Genomic DNA, 23,352 nt, shown 5'->3' with positions numbered 1-23,352 from the left:
GGAAGCTCCAAACTCAGTAAGGGGTTTGTTTCTGAGCAGAGGTGCACAGGACCTCACACACTGGCTTTTGACATGTGAACATATTAATGTAAATGTACAGCAAGCACAAATTTTCACCAGCCTTTGGGGGGGGGGAGCAGGCACCAATATTAGAAAGACTTTATGATAAGCTATGAAGTGTATCTATCCATCACTGCAGGACAACTGCTACAAGTACATAAGCCCCGGCCTTATTAGGACATCAAGCAAAGCATTCTATGCAAGTTCAGGTACCAGCTACTTTGAGGAGTAAACCCCATTGAACTCAATAGGTCTTGCTTCTCTATAAACATGCACTGGATTAGCCTGCTTCGGTGCTTATAGCTATAAAACTCAACTCAGTGGAATGTGCACCAAACATGTCTTTCACAAAAGGTAGAATGCATGCATCTCTTCCTCTTTGTTGCTCATTCATTCAGTTGCTTCTGACTCTTCGTGACCTCATGGACCAGCCCACACCAGAGCTCCCTGTCGGCCGTCAACACCCCCAGCTCCTTCAAGGTCAAGCCAGTCACTTCTAGGATACCATCCATCCATCTTGCCCTTGGTTGCCCCTTTTTCCTTCCATTTTCCCCAGTATCATTCTCTTCGCCAAGCTTTCTCATTATGTGGCCAGAGTACTTCATTTTTGCCTCTAATATCCTTCCCTCTAGTGAGCAGTCAGGCTTTATTTCCTGGAGTATGGACTGGTTTGATCTTCTTGCGGTCCAAGGCACTCTTGGGATTTTCCTCCAACATCACAGTTCAAAAAGGTCTATCTTCCTTCACTCAGCCTTCCTTATGGTTCAGCTCTCATATCCATAGCTTACTAAAGGGAATACCATTGCTTCATTGCCAGTGTGATGTCTGTACTCTTCACTATTTTATTGAAAGTGGTCATTGCTCTCCTCCCAAGTAGTAAACGTCTTCTGATTTCCTGGCTGCAGTCTGCATCTACAGTATCTTTGTGCCTAAAAATATTCTATTGTCTGCCTAATTGGCTTCCCTTGTTGCTTGATTGTAAAATTGAAGTACAAGTAATTTGTCTATTATTTTGTGAGTGGTTTTGTGATGCTACTTTTACAGGCCAACATGGAAGGAATCAGGTAGAAATACTTGTGAAGTATGCAAGTGTTGCCATTGTGACAACATGCTGACATGATTAAAACCCACAAAAGCAGATGTGAAAGTTCTGACCTGTTTTGCTCCCAGAATTTGTATATCCACTCTTTAACAGGTAAAATACTGTGACAAGAATAATATAATTATTGTGATAAGAGTCTTCAACTATTCCTCTTTGTAAAGGCAGTAAAGTTGGCTGGTACTAAAAGGTGAACATCCAATGTGGAAAAAACTATTTTAACTATTAAGCCAGAAGATTAGCCTTACTATGAACTTGTAGCAGTGCAAACTTTCTCTTACACTTATGAGTAACAGAGGCTGCCTTAATAGAAAACTTTTGGGGTTTTGGTGACCTTTTTAGTGAACCAGAAAGGGGGATTTTTAAAGCCTTAACTGTTGTTGTCTGCAATCATTACAAGTATCTACAGTATGAAAAGATCAGTCGTGTTTTGTCCATTTAGAAAGATGATAGTAGCCCTGTGGTCACTTGATATAGATGAGATAGATGGTATTATTATTAATGTCAAAGCACAACACCTTAGGGTTTGTGCAAATTTATTACCCCAATTCCCACCATAACCCCTGTTTTTGAAAATTGGTAGACTGGTGTCCTTTAGCTTCTTTAGATGCTCTAACAAAGAGCCAAACAAGCCTGAAAGTTAGGACTGGGGGAAAAAATCCTAAGGGGAAGTAGTACCTTTGCAGCCAAGAAAATCTCATAGTTGTTGAGCTGACTCAACGTGATTTATCTAATTTTGAGACAAATATTTAGAACAGGATGTTCTTAGATGAGCGTAAGCAATCATTTTGAATACTTATGAAGAACTTGATGTAGCAAATATGGTTTCCTCCTAAACAAATGATGCATTGCACAGGCATCAGTTTGCATCTTCACATACTGTACTGCATTGTATACGTCTATTGTGACTTTTTAATACAGTGACCACGTTTAACCTATATTTTTTCCTAGTGTTTCAGTACCTTAATAATTGCTTTGAATTAAATCCTGTTAGGTTTTCGATAACATCTTAATCCTCACTTAAATACAAGTATGTTTTTCCCCCTCGTACTACTTTGTTTCTTTGCTGTACCTGAGCCAATAGATCAGGGAAGGCAGACTTTATATTCAATTGACCAATGAATGGTGTTAACTAGTTAACAAAACCTCAGTTTTATTAAGTGTTGAAGCTACACTAGAGCAAGAAAATGTGAGATGGAAGCTTCTTTGCATTTTGATTTCTCAAAACAGAAGCCTATATTCTCAAGACAATAGACAAGAACCACTTTACCAAAGACTAGACATAAGCTTTAAATATCCTTTTTAGTTCTCTGGTCTATGTCCAACATGTATCTCTAGATGGAGGCACATTTTCATTCTTCATGCTTATCCTTAGCAATATCTGAACCTTAGGTGTTGTTGGTATAATTAAGCTAGGCATTATTTAGTTGAGCAATGACCATCCCTTATACAAAATTTCAAAATCTAAAATACTCCACATGGATAGCTGAGATAGTGATGCCATTGCTTTCTGATGATTTGATGCACATAGACATCATTTCAGGAACAAAATTATTAGAAATGTTGTGCATTACATTTTCTTCAGGCTATGTGTATTATATGAAAGACAACTGAATTCTATGTTTAGATTTGGATCCCATCTGCAACATACCTCATTTTGTATATGAAAATACTCTAAGATACAGTCAAAGGTTTTCTCCTGACATTGTCTAGTCGTGTCTGACTCTAGGGGTTGGTGCTCATCTCCATTTCCAAGCCGAAGAGCCGGTGTTGTCCGTAGACACCTCCAAGGTCATGTGGCTGACATGACTACATAGAGCGCTGTTACCGTCCCGCTGGAGCGGTACCTGTTGATCTACTTACATTTGCATGTTTTCGAACTGCTAGGTTGGCAGAAGCTGGATCTAACAGCAGGTGCTAACTCTCTCCTCGGATTCGAACCTGCGACCTTTCAGTTAGCAAGTTCAGCAGCTCAGCTGATGATACCCAAGCTGTATATGATACCCAAGCTGTATATGATAGGCTAATAAATACATAATTTTTCAGTCACTCCAAACTCCCACAGGCCTATGAAATGGTCTGAAAAGAAATAACTCTGCAATTCTCAATGTAGGAGGATACTAACCCTTATTACCTATTTTACCATATGATATAACTAATAGTTACCCAGCAGCAAGATGGCAAAGGAGCTATAAGAATGTATATATGTGACAATTGTAGTGACATGGTCATAAGAAACTATGCATACCCCTGGAATTCTTTTCAGAATTAAGCCCATCTCCTCTTCTTTTCCATCTGTTTATGCCATAATCACTGCTTGCTAGAGTTGAAACTGCAACATCTGCTGAAATTTCCTCTTCTGCACATCTTTTAAAGGAACAAGAGGTCTTGCTTATTTTGCTTGGCAACCCTACCTAGTGTTGCTGAAATCTGTTCACTCAAGAGCTTAGCCAAATGCATTGGAAGAAAGCCTAAAGACTCCATTTGTTCTCTTTCAGATCCTTTAGCTCAGTGCTTCTCAAACACTACTCCTCCAGGTGTTTTGGACTTCAGCTCCCACAATTCCTAACAGATCCCTAGCCTGGCTGGGATTTCTGGGAGCTGAAGTCCAAAACACCTGGCCGAACAGAGTTTGAGAAACACTGCTTTAGCTAATAACTATAACATTTATCTGAGAGGTATATCCCTCCATAATGCCAGTGTGTGCACCAATTAATTATTCTCCTAGACAGCTACCCCCAATGCCTACATTTAACACTATACTTCAGGTGATTTGGGGCATGGGATGATGGGTTCTCTACATTCCCTTCCAGGACCACACAGATTTGCCATGATGTGTGGTGAATCCCTCACTTAATGGGATAAGGTCCTTAAGGTCTGCTGCTTTAGTTAGAGGAGGTCGTTTTTGAAAATCATCAGGACACACCTACCATTGGGCTTTTTAAAAGGAAGCCCAAGACACAATACATATTGTATAGCTAATGACATGATGAATCTGACATGGGATACTTCTGGGAAAAGTGCATTTATAGAGCTCTTGACTAGATTTCATAAGCCAGCCTGAAAGGTTCTATGACAGTTGGGAAGACTGTTAAGAAATCTAGAAGAATAGAGAGAAATATGAATGACTAAGGGTATGTGTACAAATTGCTGGTATCGCACCCTTTTTAAAATAGCCCTGAATATGACGCTTTTAAAATATATATTTAGGTTATGCACATGGGGAAAACATTGGGTCCAGAATATTTGAAGGACTATATATGAAAGCCTTTTAGAATTCTACAATCATCTGGGGAGGGCCTTCTCTGTCCCACCAGCTGGTCAACTGCGTTTGGTGGGAACAAGCAATTGGGTCTTTTTAGTGGCTGCTCCCAGACCTTGGAACTCCCTCCCAAGAGAGACCAGGATGGCCCCATCCCTGCATACTTTTTGGCGGCAGGTGATACATATCTCTGCCATCAGGCATTTGGGGGATGATGAAAGGCAGGCTGCTGGGGAGGTTGTGGGTGGGATATGAAAGGGAGGTTTGCTTTTAAATGTAATTTTAATTGTATTTTAACTATTGTATCCATGACACAAATATTTAATTGTTTAATTTATGTATTCATCTTTTTTTAAAAAATGGGCTATATCATTATATTGTTAGCCATCTTGAGTTCCTATGGGGAGAAAGGCGGGACAGAAATGAAGTTTAAAAAAATAAGTAAATATGTTCCTTTCCCATCAGTGAAATTCTGCATAGTTTCTGTTGTAGTCAATTTGTAGGGGAAAGAAACCAAAATATTTCCCAAAACACTTTTCAATAGGGAGGGCAAGGAAGGACACCACAAAAGTTGAATCTGTTAAATAGCAAAAAAAACTATCTATTGCACAGCCATAGCAATAATGTCAAACAAACTTACAGAAATGCAATCAAAAGGTCTGTCGCCACCCCCAATGGGGCTGCAGAGCTTTTATCACTTTGGTAGTAAATGGAATATACATTTTCATTGGTTCCCAAAGTCCATTGTTCTCTGACCATGACTGTATCTTATCTGTTAGTCTGTTGCAAACATGACTTCAGAATGACTGGAAAACTTGGGGTTCTAACTAGCCACCAGCTAGCCGGTTTTGGCAGTATGGCAGTAAATCATGACATATGGGCATTGGGGACATCTCCGAAAATTCCCTTTTTAAAACAATGTCCCCTCTAAATTCATGCTGATATCCTTGAATATTTTGTAATATCTTGCATAATGGGTTGTTATCCAATACTATCACTCAAAGCATGTGTTTGTGCTTGCAATGAATATGTAATATGGATGCTCTTCAGTGGATATTGCTTGTTGCAGAAAGGTAGGAAGAGATTCCCCTCCCCTAATGTAGTTGAGAAAAATTGCTGTTCTTGATAGCTTGTTTTTTAAAAAATAAATGTTTAGTCACAAATAACTGTTCCACTTTCTACCCCAACTGTAAAATATCATAGTTTGTATGGGGCAAAAACCAATCAACAGATCTTCTCTGAAACCTTTTTTCTTTACAGATCTTCTGCTGAAGACACTGACCGACAAATCAAGATAAATGCACTAGGAATAAAAATGACCACCCCAACTCAACCTCATCTGACAATAGTCAATCCTCCACCACCAAAATATATCAATGCCCAAGGAACTGGCCGTTTAACAAATCAACTTCAATATCTGCAGAAGGTGGTCATGAAAGCCATGTGGAGGCATAGCTTTTCCTGGCCATTTCATCAACCTGTAGATGCTGCAGGTTTGAAACTTCCGGTAAGAACCTACTTGGCGTCCTTATACATACGTTTTGGATAATAGTTTAACAAAAATAAAAATGTGTATTTCAAGGTGTGATTGATCTTTATGCAAATTCCCCAGCTGCATTATAAAGAGATTTACTTTAACTCTCTTGCTAGTTCCACTCTCGATAGACAACAGGACAGTATCATTTGCATACAAAAGTGTTAACAGTTACACTATGTAACAAATTTTGAAAGTGTTATTCCTGTTTATTGTGTGGTGTTTACTTTGAATGTAGTTGTTATACTCCAGAAATGTCATTTTTGTGGCTGCCACAAACTATGACAAATTGGTTGAGACTCAATGAGCTATTCAAATTTAAATAGTTTGTACATGCCCAAAACACACACTCCTTTAAAAAGTGTATTGTGAGACTGTGGGAAGTATAAGGTAATGCAAAACTGATTAAGGAAAAAGTAACAATTGTTGTTTTTATCTCCTGTATTGCTTTACTGTTTTCTATTATGAAAAATCGCCAGGACTAAAACAACGGAAAAGAAAACAGAAAAAAAAGTTATACCAATTTGCTATTTGCCCCACCAAATAAAAACCGGCCCCTTTTTTATTAATTATATTAATTTATCAGTGTACTGAAAGATTGCTATCAAGTCATAATTGATATTGGTATTTATCGGTATTCCAGCCCTTTTCTCCTATATCTTTTTAGCTAAACTTCAATATATATATATATATTTAGTCTGTGAACCTTTTTTTTTGCTAAAAATCATTCTAGGCCTTTGATCTTTTCAGTGAAGGCTAAACCCCTCAGACATGTTTCTGTTTTTCGTGACAAACTCACATGGTCAGTTTGTCCAAAAGTGCTTTCAAAGTGACTGTCACCTTGCATTTCTGGTGTTGGATTTCAAGAGAAACTGTCACTTGAGGTTAATATTAGAGGTCACTCACTCAATGTACTTTTTAAAATGGGAGCTACCCTTGGGCCAGTTCTGCCTGTTCAGATTTCTGAGTCAGACATTAAATTATATTTCATCCACATGTACGAACACTGTACCGCCAACTTTTGACATGCCAAAGATGACCAGCTTTGGAGTGTAAACAGGAGGAAGGTGGAGGGAGCAAAAAATGAAATGTGGAATCAGTTAGTGTCAGTGTTGAAAGCATAAATATGACATCAATATGGCATTCAGTTTTTGAGAGTTGAAAAGTATCTCCGAGAACATTCCTTTCTATTATATACTAGCTTGGATACCCAGTGATGCCTGGGTTATTTGGAAATTGCATTGTTTGTTTTTGGATGTTATGTAATATCAGTTTGGTAATTTGTAGCATTATTTTTAAAAAGTAAATCTTTTTTATGAATACTCCCATTAGAAAATTCAAACTTGGCCAATGCAAACAGTGCTCTCTGGATGTAGATGAACTACAAGTCCTATATATCCCCTAAATCACCTCCAAAGTTTTTGTTGGTTATGGGGGATCTGTGTGCCGAGTTAGTTCCAAGTCCATTGCTGTTGGGGTCCAGAGTGCTCTTTGATTGCAGGTGAACTTTACATCCCAGTACCTACAACTACAATACATCAAGGTCAACTGGCCCCCAAGCCTCTCTTGTATTTTTTATTGCTCATGGGAGTTCTCTGTGCTACATATGGTCCAGGTTCCTTGTCTGTGCAGGGTGAACTACAACTTTCATCATGATGAGTCAGTCCCCTCAAACGTCTCCCGTATGTTCAGTTACCAGATGAGGTAATGCAAATTCCATACCAATGGAGAGAGTCAGAAACACTGAGATGTCTATGGTGGAAGAAAAATATAAAATCTAGGAGGAAATTGTCTCCAAATGAACACATTCACTTGGTGGTGGGCAGTATGGTGTTTGTGGAGGACATTGGCAGGGCCCTTGTACATGTTCATGGTGCTCGCTATAACCTGCAACATCATTGGAGGGAGGGCCATTGGTGTCTCCTGAGTGGTGGACGTTATAGCTGCTTGTGGGAGTGGGAGCTTGTCTGTAAGTGGACACCCCTGCCTCATACACACATACATATTTTCACTTTTATTATGTGGATAGATGGATAGATAGATAGATAGATAGATAGATAGATAGATGCAGGCAAAGTAGTGAGAACTCTTTGGTGCGAGCGTGCCTTCATGAGGACAAAGCCTAGTTCCCCTTCCCTGTACCTTTGTATCCTCAAATCACATTCTGAACTAACAGCCCAGCTAAACATTTACTTGTAAGGGAAAAACACACTGAAACATGCATTAATTAGGGTACCACAGTAATAATCTCTGATAGCACTGTGATTTTATATTGCTTTGTGATAAAAGAAATGTAAATAATAAAATTAAAATTAAAATTAAAATTAAAATTAAAATTAAAATTAAAATTAAAATTAAAATTAAAATTAAAATTAAAATTAAAATTAAAATTAAATTATTTATTTTTAATAAATAAATAAATAAAAGAGGGTTAGACTGGATGATCCATAGGCTTCCCATTTGGGGGGAAAAGCACAGAAGTGGTTTCCTCCATCTGTCAAAGCAATTAGGAAAAGCACAAAAATGTATGAGCTTGAAAGAACTGACCATGCATTCTTTTGCTTCCGGCCTAGTATAAACGAATTAGGAAAGGACAGATATATGGGTAAAAGGTTTTCATAATAAAGGAGAATACACACCTACTTTCGTTATGGTTTCTTGATGAATATGCATTAACAAGGGTTATCTTAAATGAAGTAATGCTGTTCGTCATAGTGATTCAACAGAGCTTTTATGTAAATACACAAGGTAATAAATCCCTGTTCATATCGCTGTACTTTGGGGGGGGGGGGGGGCATCACTTTAGAAACTTTTTTCCCAAGGGCTTCTTTTCTCCATTCTGCAGGATGCTAAGAGTTGGAGGCTGATTGATTTCTCATATTTGGAAGTATTTTTTTGAATTCAGAATTCTCTGTAACATCTCCAAAGGCTATCTTTTAGGGCACTGAAGCAAAGCTACAGTGCTTTTGTATTTCCTTTGCTATTAACACATTACAAAGCATGACGTGGAAGAACTATCCATCGCTGTAGTGTAAGAAGCACCAACTCCACATAACCTCTTAATAAAATGTGAAAAACACTCTTTGTTTGGGTTAAGATGCCATAATAAACCATCATGGGTTTTGATAGGAACCATGCTTTATACAGTGCCAGAGCTCATGTACCCTTTCCTCCTCCTTCCAGCTCAGCTGTGAGTAAGAGCCTGGAATCTTTTGCTTCTATTTTAGATTAACTATAGCTTGTCATGATTATTGAACCCAATGGTTAATTATGGGAATAATTTGAAACACAGCACAGATCTGGCTTCTTTCAGCAAGCCATAATTTGAAAAATAAGCACAGCATAGGGTTGGATTCAATATTAAATTGCAGTTCATTGAAATCTGAGACATTCAAGCTTTTTCTTCTAGATGCTGGTGAAGGGAGGAAAGGAGTGTACAAGCCCAGCTGAGGCCTGATAAATTCTGGTTGCAATAACCCATGGTTTAGTATTATATTACTGAATTCGGCATTTCTTTTGAAGAAGAGAGATGTGCAAATCTTCTTGAAAGCTTTTTAGTGTGATGGAGAAGTGTGCAAATCAGGAGGTTCCTTGATTCCTCTATCTCTTTAGATATGAACTTGCTAGATATTGGACAAACTATTCTTCTCTGCATTGTATCTTGCACTTCACCATCTCCACATGGTGGCACACATCTGCCACTATAAATGGAAAAGACGTCGGTACTACCATAATCTATTATTATTATTATTATTATTATTATTATTAGAAACACAACAAGATGAGTCCACAGCAAACAAGATCACTCTGCTGGCTGTTGTATTGGATCACACGTCAGACACTTCCTAAATGTCTAGGACTGTGTGATGTATCGGCGAATGATGCGTGCAGATCCCAGTAAGGTGGCCTTCTGTAGCTGGCAGATGGTAATTTTGTCAGCGCCGATTGTGTTTAAATGCAGGCCAAGGTCTTTAGGCACTGCAACCAGTGTGCCAATCACCACTGGGACCACCTTTACTGTCTTGTGCCAGAGTCTTTGCAGTTCGATCTTTAAATCCTCATATCGTGTCAGTTTTTCCATTATTATTATTATTATTATTATTATTATTATTATTATTATTTATGGTTTAATTAATGGCAGGACCTCTTTTAGTATATATATACAAATAAAAGAAATACCTTGTTAGTATCCTAGGCCAGCAAATGTGCCCTTTAAATACAGAGTAGTCTGATGGTTGTCTCTCCCCCTCCCTGTTTTCTGTTTTTAAAAACAGGATTATTATAATATTATTAAAAACCCAATGGACTTGACCACTATTCAGAAACGCCTGGAGCATAACTATTACACATGTGCAGCGGAATGTATTGAAAACTTTAAGACAATGTTTGCAAACTGCTATTTGTACAATAAGGTATGTAGAATATTAAAATCCACATAATTTGGATTCATTTCGTGATCTGGTTGTGCTATTTGTTCTCTGACGCTAGCAGGATATCTGTAGGCACAATAGGATGGAGAAACATCATTAAAAAAAGGTAAGAGCATGTCTTCTAATGCATTGATGCCTCTGTTACACATTAGGTGTGTTTCTGAGTGTTACTTCTTTAAAAGAAAATTTGATACCCAAGGCAAAAATAATATGGGGAAAAATGGAGCAGTTCAACATGTTTCTTTCCCATGTGAAATGTAGCAACAAAGTCTTGGATAAGTAAACAAAATATTTTGATTGTATAGACACCAGTTGAAAGCTTTTCCCAAAATGTATATAGAGATTTCCATTTTGGTGTCCAAACATATATATTTATGTTTCATTAGATGGTAGGTGCTGTTGGTGTGACAGGCATATCTCCTTTCTCCCTTTCCCTCTGTTTTGCTACTTGTGCATGATATAGAATGCATTATGGTAGAAGCTGCTGTTTACTTTGCCTGTTGTAAGTGGGCACACACAGAAGTATAAGTACTAGATCAAACTTTTATTGCACAGTTTACTGCAAACACACTGTTGCAAACCAACACATGAAGTTGGTAACCTTGCCATTGCTGCTATATTTTAAAAATCAGTTAGACAATGCTTGGTGTGCATAAAATGACTTTGTCAGAGGTTTGCTAACCTAGCCTATGCCTGACTTCATTGCCTGGCTATTGTTCTGTGTGACATTTCCTGTCTCTGTGGTATTTCAGTTGTAACACGTTTCTGTTTTTGGATCCATGTACCCCAAATCTATAATAGATACATCTACCATGCCAGCAGTCTGCTTTGAACTACTTGTATAGCTATCAGCATATTCGTGCTGTCATAGATTTTCGAGTAGTCAGAATGATCATTTAGGAATTCTTTACAGTTCAGAGCCTCTGCTTGTAAATAGATCTGTGAATGCATAAAACAAGCAAACAAGTCCAACATTTAAAAAACTCAAAACAAATACTGATATTTGTAACTTGGGGATGGCTTATAGACTGTGCAACTGCCTCAGTACAAAAATGGCTGAACTTTTTCAGGAAAGAAAAGCATTATTTTATTATTAAAATATTGGCGAGGAATTTCTGGGTCAAGGGAGCTTCAGACCACACATGACCTGCAAGCCACATTTTACCCCGCTTGTACTGAGCAATAGAGAGGTACCTACAGTTCCTATCACACCATGTTGTTGTGCAGGGTTATACTATTTGAAAACCAATTCCCTTGTACTTGTAATGACAGCTGCTGTTGACGTAGTGTATCACATCCTTGCCACATTTGTACTGCAATTGCATTATCTGCCAATTTACATCTGCACTAATGCTGTTATCACCACTCCATTTGCCCTGCCTTCAGCTTCATGATTGATTTGCTTCAGTATTTTTTAAATGTAGTTGTAATAACATTATTATGGAACAGCGGCATTATGGCCAGCCTATTGCTGGCCAAATTTCTCATTGTGACAGGTAGCACAGGAATAGAAACAGACTTCCCCCTCCATTTTTATGACTTTCTCATGTGAAAAATTAAAATGCTCATCCCACACAGTGATTTCAGGACATCTTGTTAAAAACCGCTCACTCATACTCTTTAAACTATGATAACATTATTACAGCATGACATCATTGTTGTATATCGATCACTGTCAAGATCTGACCTTGTGAGAGATGGGAAACAGGAACAAAAATAGGACATGCCATCCTCTGACATTTTGATGCCTTTCTCCTGTAGGAAAAAATGTGTTTGTTATGGTATGATGTTATGCCATAATAGTTTCAAGTTGTGCTGTTCCAAAAAGCATCATTTATACTCATTAAGATATAACAGCACTATTATGGCATAACATCATAGCATTATTACACAATTAGCTTAAAAACATTAAAAAGTAACACTGTGCAGCAAGAAAGCAATGAGAAATCTTTAGAAAACATCTCTATGCAGTAAAGCTGTCTAAATAGCGACTTTAAATGGTTTATTGGTCAGGATAGCATCATTATTGCATTATAGTGGTAACCATTTACCTTTTTAAAAGAAAAATCTGAAAGGGTTTCATGAGTGTAGACCATGCAAAGTTTTTTTCTATAGACATTTTGTTCTCCGTGTCTAAATGTTGGAAGTAGTCTGGGGTTTTGCTGCTGAAGATTACCTTGGGAGTCCACAAAAGAGAGACAACTAAATCAGCCACACAAATAGATTGTTCTTACAAGGATGTAGAATGAGACATCAACAAGCTACTGTGTCATAGGACCACCTCACGTGCACTGTTGGAACTGTCGTGGATCCTAGTGATCCCAGCCTGCTCAGGGGACGTAGGAACCTGTTGCCCTGCTCCCTGCACCATCGAAGTTTCCCACCTACCTCATAACATGGAAGGAAACATGAAGAATAAATAGTAATAAACTTTATTTATTACCCCGCCACCATCTCCCCAATGGAGACTCGGAGCAGCTTACATGAGGCCAAACCCAAATAACAATTACAATAAAGAAAACCAAAAACACAAACCAAAAACACGAACAATAAACAATAACATCATAGTTACACAAAACTGTAGTTACACAGCTGTCAGCTGTCACCATTAATTTGTATTGAAAAATGGGGTGTTTTCCGTCCTTTGCTGTCAGCTATTTTTCGGTAGTTTTTTCCCCCCAGTTTCACCACGGAGCCACCATGGAAATGCTTTTCTGGAGTGTGATGGGAGCCATCGGGCTCCATGGTGAAACTGTCAAAAACCCATAATCGAATTTGGGCTCATGTGAAAAGGTCCGAAGTGGGAAAGGAGATCACTAACAGATTATTCTGAGCATGAAAAATATAACATTCCCAATTATTGCAAACCACAGCAGCACTGAAAGAAGCCAATCATAATGTGACAAGAATGAGACGGTGGTGGGACGAAGACATTTTTATGATGGTATAATGGCATGGTATGATAAGGGCCTACAAGTATAGCTCTTTGAAGTTATCAAGGCCAGAATGGCATCTTTGCTTCTAGACAAGTTTTATGTTCCACAGCTGCACTGCCTCAAACACTGCATTTCATGCAGACTGTATATCCAAATATTAACAATTTTTCATTCATAACACTCCTGTTTCTTTATCACCCCTACCATTTCTTTCTTTCCTCCTCCTCCTCTTCCTCCTCCTTTCTCTTTTTACCACAAAAGATCTATTAAGGAAAGAGAGATGGAATAGTTACACAACCTCTTTTGAATGGCAGTAGTACTAGGAATTCTTTTTTTCTGGGTGTGTCCTCCACCTAAAAAGAGGAAGCAGTTAATTGGTTTCCAGTTTGTTTCCAAGCTCAATTCAGTGTGCTGGGATTGACCTACTAATCCCTAATGATTTGGGGCCAAGATATCTGAAAGATCACCTCCTCCCATATGAGCCTGCCCTGCCAGAAATTTGAGATTTTCACAAAGAGCAGTGTTTGATGCCCCCAACACCTTGTGTAACAGAGATTTCTCTGTGGCAGCTCTTTGACTAGAGAACTCCCTACTGAAGGAGGTTAGGCGGGCCCCATCTATTTTTAAGCTTCCTACAAGATGAAAACAATTCTGTTCTGCATGTCTGAAAGTGCTGTTTTAACTGTTTCAAAACCTGATTCTTCATTATGTTTAGACTGCTTTTAGAATACTTTAATGCATTGAAAAATATTTCTATCCTTGTTTTAATCATGTTTTATTTGATCATTGCTATGTGGGCTGGGAAATTACAGAAATGCTTTAAATAAATATTTTCTCTTTTGGAGAAATCCTTTGATGCAATGGTTCCCCTAGAAATCTGATGCAGAAGAGGAGGATGTTTTAGAGCTAATGTTACAAGCTCTTGTCTTATGTTCGGCCTGTACATATGTCTAAATTAAACCTCTGTCACTGGAACATCATTAGTCTCCAGTGACTTCCTGCTGACACACAGAGTCCAATCTCTGTTGCCAAAGGCCTTTGCGTAAATTCAAATATGCTCAGAAATGCATGATACGGAAATCACATTTATTAGTGTAATTACTGGAAATGCGATTGCTATAAAACTCATTAAACAAGACAGATTTTTAAAAGATGAAGTCCACAATAAAACAAAAAATGCGGGTAGGGATAAAACCAGGACATTAGCATGAAAATAAAAAGCAAACTCAGGTAGTACTTTCCTTCTCTCCCCCAACACTGATATCAAACATAGGGGAGGGGGAACCAACCCTAGACCAAAACAAAATCTGTATCTTTCCTAGATTTTGCCAGTCATAAATTTGGGAGAAAGCAGTGAAAGGTATGTGTGGGGGAAACCCGTAACAATATTTTGAAAACATTACTTTTGATCTAATACAATTGTCTGCATTCCCTAGCAAATGACTATCCTGGTTTGGGGATTCTGGGAGATAGAGTACTCTAAAAGCAAAGTTTCTAAGCTCTTTATAAATCTTGGTTCTAGTACACACACACAAGAGAGTACTGTAGATTTAAGAGTGCATCTACACTGCAGAATAGATGCATCCTAAGACAAGTCTAATGAAGAACCAAAGTGCAATGAATGAGCTACTAAAAGCAGTTGTTGCAGTGTGCCTTCAAGTCTGTTCTGACCAATGGCAACTCTAAGGTGAACCTATCACAAGAGTTTTTTGAGTCAAGATTTTTTCAGAAGGGTTCTGCCTTCCTCTGAGAATTAAGACATCCCCAAAATCAAGTACTATGTTTTTCTTTCAGCCAGGTGATGACATTGTTTTCATGGCTCAGGAGCTAGAAAAAGTCTTTATGCAGAAAATAGCACAAATGCCCCTGGAAGAGAAAATAATTGTGATCAATCAAGGAAAAAGAAAGAGGAAAACTACAGAGGGTAAGAAAATACTTAACCAATTGTGTTGGAAGAAATGTATCACTTTGAGCTGTAGTAAGATATGAACCAAAGATAAACTCTGCCAATTCCAATACCTGCAATAAGGTATATAGCCACGGTAAAAAGTTTATTGCAAATAATAAGATCCTCGGCTCATCCAGACTGGTCAAATATGTTGAGACATGACAGTTTTTATCCCTGTGCTAACGGCTTTTATTTCTGAGGTTCAAACAGCTTTTGTTTTATATTGGTGTCTTTTTGGGTGACTCCTGGTCTATTCTTTGTTGCCTTAAGCCTTTCTTATCCTGGTACGTTTTGAATTTAGTTTCCACATGCCCAATGCAACTGCTTGCATTTCTTCCCCTGATATGCTAGGGAATAGCTTATTACAAATCGATTAGAACTGGCTCCACTGCTGCCATGTGACATTTTTAATAGGGACTTACAAGCCTCACTTCACAATATTGCAGTTTCTCTGAGTCTCTTGAGGCTTGCCCAGGGTGAGCCCTAAATTTTCTACTTAAAAGAGCATAGTGAAGCAGCAGTAGCAGCAAATAATCCATAAATAATCAAATCTGCAAAAATTAAACTTGTGATTGTGGATGATCAACTGTATTCTTTTCGATGATGAAGTCTCATGACAGCTTCAGAAAACAATTACCATGTGATGGGATTCTTGTTCTTTTTAGCCAGGTAATCTATGATGAATGCTTTTGAGAATTCAAACTACATAAGGATCCCCCAGTGGCACAGCAGGTTAAACCACTGAGCTGCTGAACTTGCTGACCAAAAGGTCGGTGGTTCGAATCCACAGATGGCGTGAGCTCCCGCTGTTAGCCCCATCTTCTGCCAACCTAGCAGTTCAAAAACATGCAATTGTGAGTTCAATAGGTACCACCTCAGCGGGAAGGTAATGGTGCGCCATGCAGTCATGCTGGCCACATGACCATGGAGGCATCTATGGACAACACCGGCTCTTCAGCTTAGAAATGGAGATGAGCACCATTCTCTAGAGTCAGACACAACTAGACTTAACATCAGGGGAAAACCTTTAAGGATAACTAAAGTTACAGAACAAACACTGCTTAGACTGGCAACCAGTGTTGTCTACTGAAAAGGTTCTCTGACATTATTTAGAAGTCTATGGTTATTGTGAACATCTTGAATAGACTCTGGTTCTTTGTATTGAAAAAAATGCTGCACATTAATATTGAACATTCTCTAAGTACTGATCTTTATGTGGTAAAAATGTGTGAATGAATGTATGTGCGTGAACACATGCACATAATGCAAAGTCTTTGAAGAACCCCAAGGTTTGAAAAAGTACAAAAATAGTATCATAGGCTGATCAAAAATGGTTGGTTGATGACTGAACATGTCCAACACACTTAAGGAAAAGGTTGGCAATGCTGGTCTAAAGATAAGCCGGCTTTTGCGGTTTGTGGCCCATAATAATCTTTAGCTGAAAACAAGATATAGCTTATGATCAAGGTTTCTCAGCCATGCCACTAAGATCTGCTGGCAAAGGACAAAGGAACTAGAACTTCAGTTTCTGGAGCATTATTGGAAGTCATTCACTATTCCATTTGTTTCCTTAGTTGCTGAGCAATCTGATGCAGGTATCCCACAAGCTAAGCAAAGTCAACAACCAAAGCCACCTAGGAAAGTTAGGCAGTTTCGGATGACAATGCTGCAGCAACACACCCCAGACCCTTCACCTGAAACTGAATCAGCAAATGTAATGTCAGTCACTGAAACAGGAACTAAAGTAAGTGATTTCAGAGAGGAGAAGTTGCTGAGCAGATGAACACTAATATGAACAAACACTGTATTATGTAGAGATCACTGTAATGCTGAAGTATGGATAATTGTTAAGAGTATGAGCTGCAGTGAGATTTGGAGTTATGCATATCTTTGGCAGAACTGAGCACTGGATATTAATTGATGGACTGGACTTTTTAGTACTTCTTTTCTATGTTTTAATGTCCATTTCAACTTATAGCTTGAATTATATTTTAATTATATAACCAGTGCAAAGAGTATATTGGTATGTAAAACTTACTGTATTTTTTATAAGTCATGTTTTTACTGGCAGATGTCTTTTCAATACACCAGAAGCTGTCTTTCACCTCAGATGGTGTAAATTATAAACAGATAAATAACTATCCTATCATTTTTTTCCCACTTCCAGTCTTTCAGCTTCTTAAAAGATTGCTGGAAGTGCAATTTTTACATGTCTATTCAGATGTAAAGTTCCACTGAGCGTCCTTTTGCTCAAGTTAGTGGTATAGATTCCAGTCTGAATACATTCTGAGAAATTACCAGCCAAAATCTAAATTCCTATAGAGAATTATCTTTGGACTGGAAATGAATGAGATGAACTAACAGTCCAGCTGCATGTAAACCATACATTTATGGCCAGCATCTCTGAAAGGTTTCTAATGTAGATTTCAAATATTGCAATTCACCCCTTAGTTAAAAGTTGGATGTGTTTTAATTTTGGTTTGTCATTTTGTTTTGGGAAAGGGTGTGAAACGGAAGGCCGATACCACTACTGCAATCCTCACAGCAAGCAGTGAATCTTCTCCTGCACCAAACGAACCCAAAATTTCAAAGATCTCCTCCAGAGAAGTATCTGAAGTAGAGCTTACAACAAAGAGAGGCTTGCCGGATTCCCAGCACCCACCTGAACCTATAAAAAATATTAAACTAACGGAATCATTGAAATACTGTAACGAGATCCTTACAGAAATGTTTTCAAAGCAGCATGAAGCTTATGCTTGGCTTTTTTATAAACCGATAGATGTTACAGCCCCAGGGCTTGAGGATTATAATGATGTTGTGAAATGTCCTATGGATCTTGGAACAATTAAAGTAAGTGAGTTGTAGCATTATAAATGTAGTTTATTATTAGTCATATGAATGGATTATGCAGCTGTTACAATATTAAAATACACACTTTTGGATCTTCAGAGACTTCAAGTGTATGTACCATCTCTAGCAGAAACAAGGAACAATATGTAATAGGTTGTCTCAGCTGGGTAACCAAAGAAGTTTCTTCAATGTGTCCAGAAACATTCTGGATGTGAAATGAGATCTATGGATAAAAGAGAGGCCATTCTCAAGCGGTTGTGGTTGAACTAGATGAAAGTAGTCTGAATCTCATGTATCAGAGTTTGTATCTATAGTCCTTTTATTCTTCACAGAAGAAAATGGAAAACAATGTGTATAAAGACACACAAGAATTTGCCGCTGATATTAGACTAATGTTTATGAACTGCTACAGATACAGCTCTCCTGACCAAGAGGTGGTGTCTATGGCAAGGAAACTTCAGGTGGGTCCTTGAAAATGCATTTAATAACATAAAAATAACCCTGCAAGATTTGATCATCTAGTTGCACTGATGCCAACCAGCTGTTTATGTGAGGTCACAGGTGAGACAATAATGTAATTGTGCCCACCTTCAAATACCAATGAAAATATAGAATGTGTTTTCAATGTAACACATAATTTTACATTAAAATTATAAAACTGCTGAAGTAATAATGGCAACTCCAGAGTTATTAGCAGGATACCCAATAATGAGGTAGATGGAGGTTGCAGCCCTCCGACATGGTCCTCATCCCTGTGCTAAAGAAATCTAACTTTTTTATCACAGCAGAGTTTTAAAGTTATGTACTTCTCTTCTGTTTAGGATGTCTTTGAGATGCACTTTGCCAAAATTCCAGATGAACCAACATCCCATAAGCCTGTCTTGTACTCCACTGCAAGGCCAATGGTATCTATTTCTAGTGAAAGCAGCAGTGGTAGCTCTTCTGAGGACTCGGATGAAGAAAGAACAAGACGTCTCGCCGAGCTTCAGGATCAGGTAAGTGACAATGCTCATATTCCCATGAATGTGTTGTTGTTATTTTGTAATAAAGTAGTATGATGGAGAATCGGTGAGCAATGGAGCTCACCTTCAGCAACAAAAGTGAATGCAGAATGCATTTGTTGCCATCAGAAAGGCCACAGCTTCATTGGTTACATCTCAAGATATTTCATGCCATTATGGATTTCAATCCAGACATTAGTTGGTTCACCTGCGAATTGATCAAACACAAATCACCCAGTCCTTCTGCTGGTTCAATGTGGAAGATAGACATGGGATGTCACATGGGTGGAAGTCACTACATGGTACCCCTACCACCTGGGAATGTGATAAAGTGACTTAGCCCAGGTGGCTGGGGTGGACATGATCCTGGTTGCCCCTTTCTGCCAACATCCCTTAAAGAGGGCATCCAGCCAAGTCTGATAGGTACATAGACTCCAAAGTGGATCCGGGCCCTATGCTACAAGCGAAAAAATACATACTGTCATGACAAAGAAAATGATTGCAAGACCACAAAAGATATATCTGAAAACAAAACCAGAGAGATGGTGGATTGGGACAAAGCTGATTGTCAGAGGAGCTGGATTATGTAGCTATGGGAAGGACTAGAATCATGACTTTGCTCAGTAACCCTGACTTTCCCTATCTGACAGCAAGGGCTCTCAATCTCTATTAGCTGACACAGAAGAGAGGGCAGGACTTCTGTACTCACCTTCCTTGTCAGCATTTTCTGATTGGCTACAGCTAGAAAGGTTTGATAAAAGCTGGTTTATTCATGACAGCTGCATATAGTAACAAGTTTGGAAATGTGTGAAAGTGTGTTGAAAAGTGTTACAAGAGTTAGATGTACCAAACCAACAGATTAAATAATGACCCACAAAGAGAAGTCCTGTTTTGGTGCTAAATTAGGCATCTTCAATTATAGATATTCCTTATGCGAAGAATAAAACTCCCCTATGTATTTCTTCAAGTTGTTTTATTGCATTGTCTCAGCAAAGCTCCAGTAATGTAATGAGAAACAAGAAATAAAGGCATATACTCTATCTAGTCAACTTATACACATTACTGAACTAAGGTGAAAAATGTTCCAATATATGTATTATCATATTAATTGCCTTAAATATTATTTGCTTCTATTTGATATATGTTTCCTATTACACTATGTTCTGCATGATCAAGTTCCCCTTTCCCCGTAATATATGGATAACAGCCTGTAGATAAAGGAACAGCATCCAAAATCCTGAAAACAGTAATAGCTTTATTTGGGCAACCAAAATGCACAAAATAATCATGCAAGTTTTCAAAGCTTCATTGGCTTCTTCATCAAGCAAAGGTGTTAAAATTGTACCAGAGAAGGGAAAATGGTGATGTTAGAGTCACAGCCTAGATTCTCGGGATGGCATGAGGAGCAATCTACCATGGCTGGCCTCCTCCCTCATTCTATTCCTGACTGTTATTTTCATCTCCCCACTTTGGCCATATGGGAACTGGAAGACAAGAGTAATAAAATCCAGGCAGTCATTTTTCAACTCCATTGGCAACTTTCCTTGAGATGCAGGCGATATGTGTCCTGGATAAAGCTATCCATCCCTTTCTTAGCTGGAGAACACTGAATTTCTTGAGAAGCCTCTGTACTGTTGCATCTGGGAAAAATCGTATAGGTGCTGTAGAGGTAAAACCCACCAAATACAGTCCCAGTGGGGGAAAAAAATTACCTTTCTTGGAGGTAGACACTCAAAAGACTTCAGTCTCAATCCATTTGTTTCCCCTTTCTTAGGATTCCCCTGTTGTGGCTAAATTGCCATCTGAAATCTGGAAAACATATTCAGGGGTAGTTATGTTGGCCTACGGGGGGAAAGGTCAAAATATTCCCTTCTCTTTCACACACAGAGATTCTAGAGTTTTTAGTATTTTCCTTCCCTTTTTGGTAGCAGAATTCCTAGCGCTTGTTTAAAGATGCGCAAAAACATTTCTCTCTTTCCCTTACAACAGCTTAAGGCTATTCATCAACAGTTGCAAGCTTTGGCTAAAACTGCATTGCCCAGAATGAAAAGGAGAAAGAAAGGAAAATCTCAGAAGGATAAAAGAAAAAACAAAGTCAAAAACAAGTATGAGCGTCAAAAGAAGAGAAAGATGAAGCAAATGAAGAGACTGAAGAAGAAAATGTCTTTGAACATGTAAGATTGTTTATGGGTAGGAAATGGGACTCAAAACTGTTGGCAGTATAGTTAACTCATTTTTATTTTCCCTTCTTGCAGTTGTTCAAAGAAAATCAAGCAGCAAGAGGAGCCAACGTACAAGTCTGAAGATGACGAAAGTGCCAAGCCTATGAGTTACGATGAAAAGAGGCAGTTAAGCTTGGACATAAATAAACTCCCGGGAGAGAGGCTTGGCAGAGTGGTCCATATTATTCAGTCAAGGGAACCTTCACTGGGACACTCAAATCCGGGTGAAATAGAAATAGACTTTGAAACTCTCAAAGCATCAACATTAAGGGCACTGGAGAAATACGTAATGGCTTCTTTGAGAAAAAGGCCCAAGAAACATTATGGTGTGTATATAATGTTCAGGAAAACATTGGGTTGGTTGGAAAGCAGAGATAAATCTGTTTGTTTGTTTGTTTTTCAGGAGGAGTACTTGACTGAAGCAATCATCATATTTTATTTTTTGTCCCTCTTTGCTATGCAGCCAAAAAATCAAAGGAGGAATTTAATTTTGAGAAGAAGCAAGAATTAGAAAGGAGGCTGGTGGACGTCAGTGGACAACTTAGCTCTACGAAACTGAGTACATGTAGGTGTACCCAACACTGACTACAGATTTGGAATTAACCATATTGAAATCTTGAAGAGGGTGGGGGAAGATGTGGCCATTGTAACTTTTGACTTATTCCATAATATAGTTTCCTGTAAAAAGGCCAAAGGAGCAAAAGAATCAGTGTCCAGTAACCTTGATTAGAACAGGTCTCCTAGTCAATGGTAGACCTTCACTGTCACGTGCTGTCTCTTTCCTGACAGTATTTTGTTGTATTCTCCCCAATTTTGCAGCTGAAAATAACGCCGCACCAATGAGCATTGGAGGACCAAGCCGACTGAGTGAAAGCAGCAGTAGCAGCAGTTGTAGCAGTAGTACCTCCTCTGACTCAGAAAGCACCAGTGGAAATTCCAGCTCTTCAGATAGCAGTGATTCTGAATCAGGTTCACTTGCCTTTTCTCCCCTGTTCCTCGCCATTTAGTAATGAACCTCTTGAAAGAAGGAACCAAGCAAACTTTCTTTAGACTTTGAAGTGGGATTTCTTCTATGCCATCTTCTCTCTCATTCTTTCTCCTGGGAACTTGTGATTAAGGATCTCTTCATACTGGCCACCAGAATCACCACACATTATGGTGAATCTGGCGACCACCGCCGGGGTGTGTGAGGAACTTGTCGCTCCATGCCCTGCATTGACCAGCTTACCCGCAGGGCAATCCCACAGGAGGAGGGCCTCGACCATTGTTCCAAGGCAATACGGAAAACCTCCTGTGTTGCTGCTGTAGTGGCATGCTCCACTTTGCCATCCCTTTAATCATGAAGTACTAGTATGCTGTGTAATAGGAGCCAGCGGGCTCTGTGCTTAAAGAAGCGGTGAAGTGAAGCATGCTACCAATTCTTACCCCGTCTGATGAGGGTAAAGGAATGGGTCATTGTAGGTTTTTTCGGGCTATACAGCCATGTTCTAGAAGCATTCTCTCCTGACATTTTGCCTGCATCTATGCCAGGCATTCTCGGAGGTTGTGAAGTCTCACAACTTCTGAGGATGCCTGCCATAGATGCAGGTGAAACGTCAGGAGAGAATGTTTCTAGAACATGGCTGTGTAGCCCGAAAAACCTACAACAACCCAGTGATTCTGGCCATGAAAGCCTTCGACAATACAGGATAAAGGAATGTCTTTATGTTACACAATTATAGTAGCCCGATACTGTTTTAACTACTATATTTTAATTTTCAAACTGTGTTGTTTTGGGGAAAAGGTGGAGTATAAATAATGTTACTACCACCACAAAGAAAGCCAATAATAACAATACTACTTCTGCAAAATCCCAAGATTTGTATTTTGGTAAGATATTTAGAATTCCCTGTTAAAGAAATCAAGTTCTATACTTCTATAAAATGCACCACAGGACAATTGTACAGAATTTTAAATGCATCAACAAATTCTAACTCCTAGGATTCTGTGAAATAGATCCATAGCAGTATA

General features: G+C 38.7%; 1 protein-coding gene across 1 annotated transcript in view; it reads left to right on the top strand.

Annotated features, from left to right (window-relative positions):
- The first annotated feature begins 1,176 nt into the window (after window positions 1-1,176).
- The window catches only part of BRDT (bromodomain testis associated), a 37,123-nt gene continuing 14,947 nt past the window's right edge, over window positions 1,177-23,352 (top strand). Inside the window, 13 exon segments of the mRNA XM_060771586.2 lie at window positions 1,177-1,218; window positions 1,221-1,255; window positions 5,682-5,928; window positions 10,230-10,367; window positions 15,116-15,245; window positions 16,844-17,013; window positions 17,772-18,119; window positions 18,452-18,580; window positions 18,941-19,114; window positions 21,110-21,294; window positions 21,376-21,668; window positions 21,806-21,907; window positions 22,132-22,311. Coding sequence (XP_060627569.2) covers window positions 1,177-1,218; window positions 1,221-1,255; window positions 5,682-5,928; window positions 10,230-10,367; window positions 15,116-15,245; window positions 16,844-17,013; window positions 17,772-18,119; window positions 18,452-18,580; window positions 18,941-19,114; window positions 21,110-21,294; window positions 21,376-21,668; window positions 21,806-21,907; window positions 22,132-22,311 — 2,173 coding nt within the window.

This window comes from Anolis sagrei, chromosome 4 (genome assembly GCF_037176765.1).
Source record: "Anolis sagrei isolate rAnoSag1 chromosome 4, rAnoSag1.mat, whole genome shotgun sequence".
NCBI lineage: Eukaryota > Metazoa > Chordata > Lepidosauria > Squamata > Dactyloidae > Anolis > Anolis sagrei.
This window is presented reverse-complemented; position numbering and strand designations above follow the sequence as displayed.